Below are 11,469 nucleotides of genomic sequence, written 5' to 3'. Positions count from 1 at the left end.
CGCGCCGTTTTTGACCGAGGTTTTGAAATAGAACCCGACATCGAACAAGGGGCGGGGCTTTTGGCGTTCGGCTGGAAGGGTCCATTGGCATTAATCGATTATGAACAAATATGTCATGTTGAATATGTTAAGGTTGATATTTTAAGACTTAATTAAGTATGACTTAGAAGATAACAAAATACACAAAACGTAAGATTTTTATCTCTGACATTTGTTGAGTAATCTTTCGAACCCCGCAGTGCCCCAAGTGCAGTGAGATACCACATTACAATACTGCGTTACGGCTTAAGCTGCTCGGGACTCCCTCATCGCTATGACGCTATCCTTGCTTTTGTTGTCTGTGACCGAACAGCGCTGCTCTTATTCTTGTCCTAGAAAACTGTTAATAATGATGAAGGCTGAGGCAGATGGTAGATTGTTTTGCTTTAATCAGTAACTGGATGTTTGAAAAATGATTAGCAGCATTAATTTGGAATAAATTACATATCAGGGGGTTGCTTACAAGAGTGATATGAAGCACTAACACCGAAATAACGTTTTTAAATGGGTAGCAAAATAACAGCATGAGTGAATGCAATATGCTTTACAGCGAGATTCGCATGTTCAAACATGCTTCAGAAAAACATCCATGGTTAGGCTTACAGATACTTTTAGTGACGATGAAGGATTGTAGATGTGTCTATTTGCCTTCGAGTTCGAGCTAAATTTGTAAATCAACTATTGGACGAATACCTACACATACATCTCTACAAGGACGAAGAGGGTAAGTGTATAAGTAAGTAAGTAAGTACTGTTGGACGAATACATTCCAAGAGGACAAGCATGCATAGGCAGCAAAGACTTCAAAAGGCTTGTAAACTCATTCAATAATGCTACATTCGACAGTCGAATTGACGTAATGATCAGTAAGTAACGTCACCGATATCTTATCGGAAAATGTATCCGAGAAAATGCTAAAGGCGCATTTTCTCAAAACATGGCATCACCGACACATACTAAAGCCGCGTTATGTAGGAGATCTCAACCATTACAAACTGAGCGGACTACTTTGCCAAGTTTAAGGATGCAGTAGACGCCATTTAATTGCATTTGTCAGCACATTTCGTGCAATTATCCGGATTGTGCAATAATCTGAAGTCATCCACCTGGCCCTCGCCGATTTTGGATTTTATGATTCCGTGCAATTAACAGAAGTGTGCGGTTATCCGCTGTGCAATTAACTGGCTTCTACTCTAACAGGGCCATTTAGCGTGTGCCGTGCGTCTTGGCTTGTTGTTCGCGGCTCGGCGGCCTCAGCCGGCGACAGTGGCCGGGCAGACGTCCGTGCCCTTGGCGCAGCAGCCTCCTGCAGCCGTCGGTCCGCCTCCGAGAGACTTGTAGCCGTTAGCCGTGTCGCATCTGAAACAGAAAATGGTAGTAATCCGGAGGAACCTCTTCGTTTCATGATCGTTCTTTAGAGCCTTATCTGCGGCCTACTCAATATACCTTGTGGAGGCTCTGCTAAGCCGGGTCGAGGTTTCCAATTTTGTGCACGTGGCCTCTAACCACCTGTTTACCAATTAGAGAATCAGCTTAGGCAAATATTCAGGCGATTCTTTGTTTGGCTGACAAGTTAGAGACCACCCTCACAGATGTTCAAGCATCAGATCAGTTTAGCAGAGCTTCCCAAAGGCATATTGTAAAGGCTGCATGCGAGGCTTTGCGTAGGAAAATGATCACGATACATGAATTTTATATCGCTGTGTTTTTGTTGACCTGATGGTTCAGAATGAAATGTTGTGGGTTAAACCGTGGTCACGTCTGGTCCTAGGCCGCACACTGAGGGTAAAAGTAAACATCAGTAACGCAGATGGACTTTTAAACTCAACTTTAGGTGCAAAATGCAATCCTGACATTGGAGAATCATTGATTGACCCGACCTCTCCATTTTGTACACTCCTCCCCGGTCATGCTTCTTGTTATTCCCGTCGTACGTGCAAGACAACAGCCCTAGAATCTCTCTACCTAATGTGTCCAAACTGAGCAACGCAAATATGGGACTGACACAACAGACACAAGACGCTGCCCACGTCATGACACCTTGAGAGTGCTACCATCATCTGTCGATATGAAAGGATTCCTACTACCATTACGTCAACGAGCATACACGCATACCAACACAAGACCCTTGAACTTGCTACGTTATTGTTTTCATGTCAAAGATCACGTGATAAAGTGCACAGAGGCTTACCACTTACAGTGCCGTGTAGACATTGATTCGTATCAACGAATATCAAAGTGTAAGTCAAAGTAATGTTTAACACACCAGGGATATCTGAGATCAAAAGTCTTTGCGTAATTGCAGAAATCAAAGGTGGGTGTTTTTATCAGTTTTACTGAGTTTGTTATTATTGACGAGGTATCATCTAACACTTCAATCTGACGAAGTCCCGCAACTCTAGGTTATACAAACACAACGACTGCTCAAACAAATGCTGCTATTCCGAGTGTTGTATTTGTGAAGCTTTTAATATTATCGCAATCCATTGTAGATAATGACATCTAGAAGTTCTTATCCATTACTTAAGACCAGGCAAAGTTTAACTGCGGGCCGTATGATGGTGATACAGAGCGCAAGCTTGATTGTTAAAAAGTCTTCAAAAACTGCACCTGCGGAAGTAAAATATGTTTTTAAACTGATAAAAGTAAAAAAATCAAACAATGTAATCGATGATAAACTGATACATTATATAGATTTCTTATCCTGACAAAGGTACACACTATAGCTGAAACTTGTCTAAAAGGGGAGTGAAGTACGAAGAATATCAGCCCGTGTTTTTACGTCTTTATCACAGGGAAATGTAACAATTAAAACAGCTAGATCAGCGACAGTGTAAAGTTGACTCCAATTTTGAACCACAAAGATTGTGGAGCTATAAGCTACGTGTAGTTCTACATGACTCTATCCTAGCCCGCAACAGTCGCGGGACAGCTTGTCACACTCTTTTTAACGCAGCAGCCGCCGGCAGCCGTCGGACCACCTCCGATAGGAACGAAATCATTGGCTGCGTCGCACCTACAATAACATACAAGAATCGCAGAAACAACGTGCATTAGGATCATACTATCTGAAGGAAGGGCACATTTCTTGTCATGTCACATCATGTGTTGTCATGTCTTGAAGATGTAGAAGCATCTGTACAATAATATATCACAGATAGTTGTTTGCCCGTAAATACATCTCAATCGTCTACTTATGATATACTCTGATTCTGTCAGTGTGATAGAATATGATATTGAAGAAATTGAATCTCCCTAGAGTAACCTGACGCGCCATGATAGAAACAAACCTTCAAGGGTGGGGAGGGGGGCGAAACTGGTCATTTTGCCTGATGAAGGCTTTGAAAACAAATAGATAATTTATTTAATAATTTGTTTAATGCTTTACGTGTTGTGGAACGAAAGCTTAGCATGAGTTTAGATTATCTAGCGGATATGGTCGAAGTTGTATTTTTTTTAGACTAGATGACTGAGCGACCGTACAGCATCCAAAAATTCATACTATAATTTGGACCTCAAAACGGTTCACTGTAAAACTAATTCAAAATAATTCACTGTTCAACTCTCTTGAATTCTTTGAACGATCTGTCATATTTTTGGTCGCTCAGCATTTGTTGCCCCCAGTGGAAAAGGGCTGTTGAAGAATTAAATGTAGAATCTTCTACGGAAAATAAGTGTCACTCACTGGTTGCAGTCATCTCCGGCGTACCCGTCGATACAGCCCATGCACGTCGGTGCAGTCTTCCCCGGCAGGAGGATGCACATGGTAGATCTCCTGGAGAGAGAACCATCGACGGGATTTATCCATGGACACGTCAGAATTTGTTTGCGCTATAACGTTACAGTTAAGAGTTAACCTCCTGTGTAGATCTTCTAGGTAGCTGGTGGCTTTTATGTTTGGTTCTTGTCTTATCCAGCTGTAGAGATTGGTTTGTCTTAAAGCTGCACCACGTAAGATTTAGACAATAGCTTTTCCCACTTTTTCTCTACGACTACGTCCTCAGCTCAAGCAACCCTATAGCATTGCATGCCAACATTCAGGGAGAGATGCTGCGACATCATTGCCGATAACGACAACTCGGGGGACCTGCCGGTGGCCAGCATGCTGTTGTTAACAAACAGGAGGGTCTAATTCAGGATGGAGATTCTAATTCAGTGGACCTTGTGCAGCTTGTTTTGCACAGTTCATGGGAAACACCAGGACTATGAAATAATGACGCAAATATGCTAAAATGTTGATGTACACATGAAGGGTTTGTTCCGGAGAATATTTTCAGTTTTATGGCCTAAATCGTACGTTGTGCAGTTTAGATAAGGCTCTTTATTGCGAGGTCCGCTCGTACTCACGGTGAGCAGGGGCACTTCTTGCAGTCGGTGGGAGTCCCTCCCGTGGCCTTGCCGTAGTACCCGGTATCACAGATCTCACAGTACACGCCGGTAGTGAAATGCTGGCAGTTCTGTACAAATCACCATATAAAAGTGTAAGGCATGGCATATATTGATCAGAAAGACATAGACTACCAGTAGAGAGTTGTATACAAATCTATTCTTCCATTTACAGACATTAGATGACCGTATAACAAGCCCATCATCTTACCTTACAGACCCCTCCTGGGCAGGTGTTGGAATGTTTGTTGCATGGACAGCCAGCAGTGGCTGCGAGAATAGTGGAAATATTAAAGTTTGGGTTAATAATGTATTTTTCTGTATCTCAAACAAGTCCGAAGCATTATTTCCTCAAATGCAAAACAAAATGTTTTACAAAACACGATAACGTGTTGTTTTTGTTCTCTGCTCTTCTACCATCGTTACCATAATTGAGCACAGGTACCACTGCGTGTATTTGAGATGTCGAGGCTGTCGTATTATCAACTTGGCACTGCCAACACTGTTTTTCTGTACCTTCGATGCTTGGCGGCGCATCACACTACATCTAGTGTTCTACTGACAACGTTAGGATCGAAAAGTAGTCTCTATCAGACGCCTTAGGTCGCAAGCTGTACTTCCGGGCTTGCTAACCTCTTTGGTAGTACGTTATCTTTCTTAATGGCTAATTTCTACCATGTTTTCACCGACCTATTGAGACAACAGACGAGTTGTCCTGATAGTTTGCCTTTGCACCTTTTAATATTAACATCAAATTCTTTCCGTGCCTCACAGCATGATGCCTGTGCCTACTCACGTTTGCAGTCGGTGGATGTTCCCTTGGTGGCGTCACCGATGTAACCAGCCGCGCACTTCTCACATTTCGACCCAGTGGTCTGATGCTGGCAGGCCTACATGTAACAGGCGTGTAAAAATGTACGATTGAAATTTTGTTTTGCAGACAACGATATAACCATACGGATATCCTGTGGGGAACAAGCCATTTCTTATGGTGAAAGGACAGTAACGTTTTTGGCATAATAATAGTAGTGGTTTCATTAGTTTATTGAGTAATTGACACGACAAAAACCCATGGTCATGGGATGAATTGCAGTACAGACATTACATAGTTGAAAAAAAAACAGAATTAAAGAAAAACACATCAAGAATAAATCTTGCCACTCAACTTGCAATTTAAAACTTCACTTACAAATTCTAAAATCATGCAACATTAGGTAAATGATTGTTTCCCGACTATTTGTTGACCAAACGTGCCATATGCGGGACAGTGCTATTCCTATACCATTCTGTTCTACAGTATATCCCAAGTCCAAGCTGTTTGAGGAAAGAGTCTGTTCGCCACTGGTCATAGATCATACCGACCAGAGAAGAGGCAAAACAACTAACGACACCAGTGGTGCTGTCCTTGGTGCTGAAACGGATATCTACTGAGCCCCATGTTATATAATCCCTACAAGACAACATCGTGGCGAAGTCGCGGTTATTCTCAGGCGGTTCCGCTCCAGAGTATTGTTTAGAAATATGATTTTTGCCTTTTCAATTTGTTGTCACATACCCAACTCTATTAAGTACTCTCTACCAGACTACTCTAGATATGGACAGAATCTTTGCGGGGGGTGTTTGGCTACCATACTATTAGGTTAAGATTTTGCCCGCACAGTTCTTGTAAGCCGTCTTGAAATCATCCTGTCAGCTGTTATGGTCCACTCGCAAATCCATTAAAGTATTACCTCGCAATATGTACGTGTATGGATATGGATCAGTGCACTTCAATAACATACAATGTAGCGAAACTACAATATTCCAAGATGGAAACCATACCCCTTCCACAGACTGACTCTCGTGACAAAATGTCAAATCGAATTCTACTATCCATACTCCCTATACAAAGGCATGGTGGAGCTTATCTCTCTAGCCCCATTGTTTCCTTACCGAGCAGACTCCAGTGGCCTTGTCGCACGTGCTGCTGTGCTTGTTACAGTTGTCCAGGCAGGACTTGCACGGACCCTTGGTGGCGTCTCCGGTGTAGCCGGTCTTACACGTCTCGCACCTGGTCCCCTCCGTGTTGTCTCCGCAGTTCTGCACGGGGCAGGAATAAACATTGCTAAATCCGGGTTCACACGTTCCGTATACATTCAAATTTCGAGTCCGTATATTGAGTAATCTTTCGAACCCCGCAGTGCGGCACCAGTACCCCAAGTGCAATGGGATACCGCCTTTACTTACCGTGCAGGTCTTTGCCGCTAGTTTACACGCGGTGGAATGCCCATAGCACAGCGTGGCTGTGGGTGTGACTTACCGTGCAGGTCTTTGCCGCTAGTTTACACGCGGTGGAATGCCCATAGCACAGCGTGGCTGTGGGTGTGACTTACCGTGCAGGTCTTTGCCGCTAGTTTACACGCGGTGGAATGCCCATAGCACAGCGTGGCTGTGGGTGTGACTTACCGTGCAGGTCTTTGCCGCTAGGTTACAGGTGGTGGAATGCTCGTAGCACAGCGTGACTAGTGTGTGACTTACCGTGCAGGTCTTTGCCGCTACGTTAGACGTGGTGGAATGCCCATAGCACAGCGTGGCTGTGGGTGTGACTTACCGTGCAGGTCTTTGCCGCTAGGTTACAGGTGGTGGAATGCCCGTAGCACAGCGTGGCGCAGGTGGTCGCCCCTCCCCCCGCAGTACAGGCGGTCGCGCTGCCCGTGGTCGGGTTCCCGGTGAATCCGGTCTTACACTTCTCACACCTGTCGCCTTCCGTGTTGTGCTGGCAGCTCTGGTGGGGAGCACAGCAGGATAGTCGGGAAGCAAAATGATATGTCAAAATTCAGTGAAGGGTAGGGCGATTGGTATGGTCTGTATATAGCACGGACAAACACGCACACACACAAAGACACCGACAGACACACACTATCACACACGCGTGCGCACGCACACACGCACAATTACACACACACACACACACACACACACACACACACACACACACACACAAACACACACACAATGTACACACGCATATACATACAAACAAGCGCGCACGCACGTACACACACACACACACACACACACGCACACACACGCACGCACGCGCGCACACACACACACACACACACCGTTCCTTACCGCACACTTGCCGGTGGCCAGGTTACATGTTGTGGAGTGTTTGTAACACAGAACGTCACAGCTGGCAGCCCTACAGGAGTCAGGTTTCCCGTCCGTCGCCGTCCCAGTAAAACCAGGCAGACACTGGTCACAGAAGAACCCCTGCGTGTTGTCCTGGCAACTCTGATGGAGGAAAAATGTTCAAATCGTTAGTTGTCTTTCCTGTCTAATAAAATTTTGGATTTTTGATAGTTCTCTTGCAGTTCACGTACAGATAGATTGTGAATGTATATGTAAGAGTAGAGATTGCGATCTGTCAAGATCGCCGATTCTGCCGGTAAAATTGAAAATCCTGATCACAGGCAAAGGAGTATCGCCGAAATAAGCGTGCGCTTTGGCTACCAAAGCCCCTGCACTCTCTCAGGCCGGCTAAACTCCTTTTCCAGCTTTTGAGACTATCTTATGCTACCGTAGGATCTGCTTGGAGAATAGATTCGCCTATTCTGCCAAATCACACATCTATATTACTGCTTGAGACTTACTATGCACTTCCCGTTTGCTTTCTCGCAGTCGGCGGCGTGGTTGTTGCAGACGCATTTCAGACACTTCTTACTCCCTGTGGTAGGATCTCCCCACCAACCCTTGGCGCACTTCTCGCACTTGTCGCCTTCTGTGTTGTCTTGACAGTTCTGAGGAGGGCCGACAAAAGTTTAAAACCGTATCCGGCGGCGAAATACGCTAACAAACGTGTTCTTACCAAAAACATTATTTTATTGTTCTGGTAGATGATCTACATCATTCAACCGGACGGGATACCTGGCGCATTCCCTTCTTGTATTTAGCTAACGAAAGGGTATGTCATACCGCGTGGAGCTGCAAAAACATATTTGTACATAAAAGACCTATTTGTTTGTTATTTGTTTCTCTGTCTTTCTGTCAGTCAGCCTGTCTGTCTGTCGGTCTTTCTGTCTGTCTGTCTGTCTGTCATCCTGTCTGTCTGTTGGCCTTTCTATTAGTCTTTCTGTCTGTCTGTTGGCATTTCTGTCTGTCTGTCTGTCGGCCTTTATGTCTGTCTGTCTGTCTGTCTGTCGGTGGGTTCTTTGATCGGTGGTTAGTTTAAGAGCTATTTGCATGCACATTTTTTAATCAACAGGAGAGTAGATATGTTGTGTATGTACTAACCACACACTTGCCGGTGGCGTCGCACGTGGTGGAGTGTCCGTTGCAGGTGTTGCACGTCGTGGTGGGTCCCGTGCTGGACGGCTGGCAGTCCTTAGCCGTCCCCTTGGTGGCGTCGCCGCGGAACCCGGGCCGGCACTTCTCGCACTTCTCTCCCTCCGTGTTGTGGCCGCAGTTCTACAAGGAAACAACAAGCCATGGTAATAACGATACAAACAAGAAAGACAACATTTTTGTGAAAATGCGTAATGTGTTCCATCTAGCCTTGTGCCAGGCCACTCGCATACACTACTTTATCATAAGCCTCGCCCCAAAGTAGTGTACTAGTGTGTGCGAGTGAAAAAAGAATGGAGCTATAAACCGGGGTATCTGAGTAGCCTGACGTGATAGCCAGTCCAGGTAGACGACCCGGGTAGCCGGGCCTGGTGCACAGTCAAGTCTTTCTGTAAACCTTTAAAGTTTCTGCTTTCATGTGTGTATGAAATAAGAGTAGTATGATCATGATACTTTACAAAGACAAGCTTTTAGGTCTGACACTTCACTGGTTAGATAAGCCAACATGGCGGCTGTGACATCATAGTCACCTATTTGTTATTTTCCATTGGACACATCAATTATCACTGAATAACCAGAAATGGTCTAGGCAGTGTCATTCGAGTGACACATGATGATGCGCGTGACAACAGCGTAAAGGTTCCGTACCAGACATTTTCCTGTGACGTCACAGGTGGTAGAATGGCCGTTACAGCTGCACTGTTTGCAGTCGTCCTTCGTCCCAACCTTCGCGTTGCCATAGAAACCGGGCTTGCACGTGTCACAGTACCGTCCCTGGGTGTTGTGTTGGCAGGACTGGAAAAAAGACGGTCTCATTATATTTACGGTTCACTCAAGATACTTCAGAATCACTCAACGACACATACACACACAATGGATTTTTTTTCGACATTCCTTTAAAATTATGAAAGTTCGTAGTGCTATCTCACCGAAGATGCGACACGTTCGTGGCATTGTTGCGGCCAATTGGTTTGACCGAGCGCTCAACGAATTTCGTCGATTAGAACAAATCTTTTCACTCTTCTCACCTGTTTTGTTGTCTCGAAAGGCGCACTTGTATGTTTTGAATGACACTCCCACCATGTTGATAGAAATGAATTGTAAAGGGAAGAGTGACACAAATTCAATTTAGGACACAGCCACGCCGCTGACGTGCCACTGTCCGGTGAGATACCCGCTATGACTCGTCAGTTATCTCAAGACATGTTCTGGTGACCACATTGTAGATGAAGGAGTGTCCGTTGCACAGGATCTTCACTGTGGAAGTAAAACAAAGAACGGTCAGTTATAACGGTCAAATCACATCATACAGTTCATATCGCTCTATAATACATAAAGCATTCCATTACAGAATAGCTTACTGTGAATTAGGGTGGCTACCAGACAATTCAGGTACATGTACGGCAAAAGCCTGTCGGTATAATCTGTTCATTTTCAAATCGGCTCAAAATCCGGTCTACTGACTTTTCAGGTCCGGCCTAACAAGAAAAAAAAATGGTTTTGCATCAGTGCACCGTACCTTAGTACCGTCTACTGACATAAAACGATAGCCCGACATCTCATTATAATGTTTAGGTATGATGGTCTATGATCCAGGTGGGACATCATGATTCTATGCAAATGCATGCAAATTAGGAGAATACGCCCCGACATGAATATAAAGCAGCATAACGTCCAAATGTAAAGTTCATTCTTTCCCCTATCGGACAACAACGGGTTTCTGTCTACCATCGGCAGTCCATCCACTAATGTTGAATGAAAATTGACGTGATATTAAACAAGAAAATTTACCCACCACATCCGGATTCATCGGACTTGTCGGGACAGTCCGGAGAGCCGTTACACCGGAGGATGCCGTTGACGCAGTCTCCGGTCGAGCACTGGAACTCTCCCGGCCTGCACTTCGCGACTTACAAGAAGAAATTACATGTACATAGTCGTAATCAGGACCGTACACATATGAAGAATCACATTTTTCAACTCTTCCATGTACGTCAGAACGAACGATCGGTTAGCATTAGATTTTATATGTTGAGTAATCGGTCGATGAAGGAGCTGTCGCACATGGCATTTCGACCTTCTCCGGGGGTATGGTTTAGATTGAGTCGTAAGCAAGGTAATGTATGGGTGACGAGGTTGACTACTAGTGGTTAAAAGTCGTCTAGTCCTAACCCAACGCTGACCCCGGTTAGGGAGTGGTCACGAGAAAAGCCATGGAAAGGTCCTGAATCTTTGACCTCAAAGTTTTTACATGCAATGCAAAAATAAACAATAAAAAAACATAAGGGCTTGTGTCTGACCCCAGATGTGACCGAACTGGACTTTATTCTGACCAGTGTCAGCAAAAACAAGCCCAGTCAGTCACGGTATGACCTTGGAACAAAGGCCAAACAGGGACACGATATCGCGACGTAAACCAGTTACATGGACTCGCTACTTGCGGTAAAAACACCTGATGCACGTATTGTGAATAGGTTTTTCGACAATATCTGTACCTTACTCATTGGGGCGATAATGATGCTCGCTCTTTCATACATTAATCAAAACTACGTTATTAGACATCAATTAAGGTAAGAAATCCAGGTGATGCTAAACGCAATGTAACAGTTACTTTATCGACATGTAACAGGATAGGTCCTGTAACCATTTAGACGTTTGAGGTAGCATCCACTACCTTTCGCTGAACGAGATACGTGATCACGAAAGTGGTACCTGAAA

General features: G+C 44.6%; 1 protein-coding gene across 1 annotated transcript; it reads right to left on the bottom strand.

Annotated features, from left to right (window-relative positions):
- Positions 1 to 413: 413 nt before the first annotated feature.
- On the bottom strand, positions 414 to 11,255 carry LOC118409108 (laminin subunit alpha-1-like). Its single transcript, XM_035809973.1, has 14 exons — positions 11,252 to 11,255; positions 10,547 to 10,660; positions 9,950 to 10,008; positions 9,400 to 9,546; positions 8,701 to 8,874; positions 8,061 to 8,207; positions 7,540 to 7,701; positions 7,016 to 7,189; positions 6,358 to 6,504; positions 5,222 to 5,315; positions 4,637 to 4,695; positions 4,387 to 4,496; positions 3,725 to 3,814; positions 414 to 1,398 (listed from the first exon to the last, which is right to left on the bottom strand). The coding sequence occupies exons 1-14, from the start codon at positions 11,253 to 11,255 to the stop codon at positions 1,293 to 1,295; spliced, it is 1,587 nt and encodes a 528-aa protein (XP_035665866.1). The 3' UTR covers positions 414 to 1,292.
- Between the last annotated feature and the right edge of the window lie 214 nt (positions 11,256 to 11,469).

The sequence above is a fragment of the Branchiostoma floridae genome, chromosome 2 (assembly GCF_000003815.2).
Source record: "Branchiostoma floridae strain S238N-H82 chromosome 2, Bfl_VNyyK, whole genome shotgun sequence".
NCBI lineage: Eukaryota > Metazoa > Chordata > Leptocardii > Amphioxiformes > Branchiostomatidae > Branchiostoma > Branchiostoma floridae.
The sequence above is the reverse complement of the archived record's forward strand: the minus strand, read 5'-3'. Positions and strand labels throughout refer to the sequence as shown.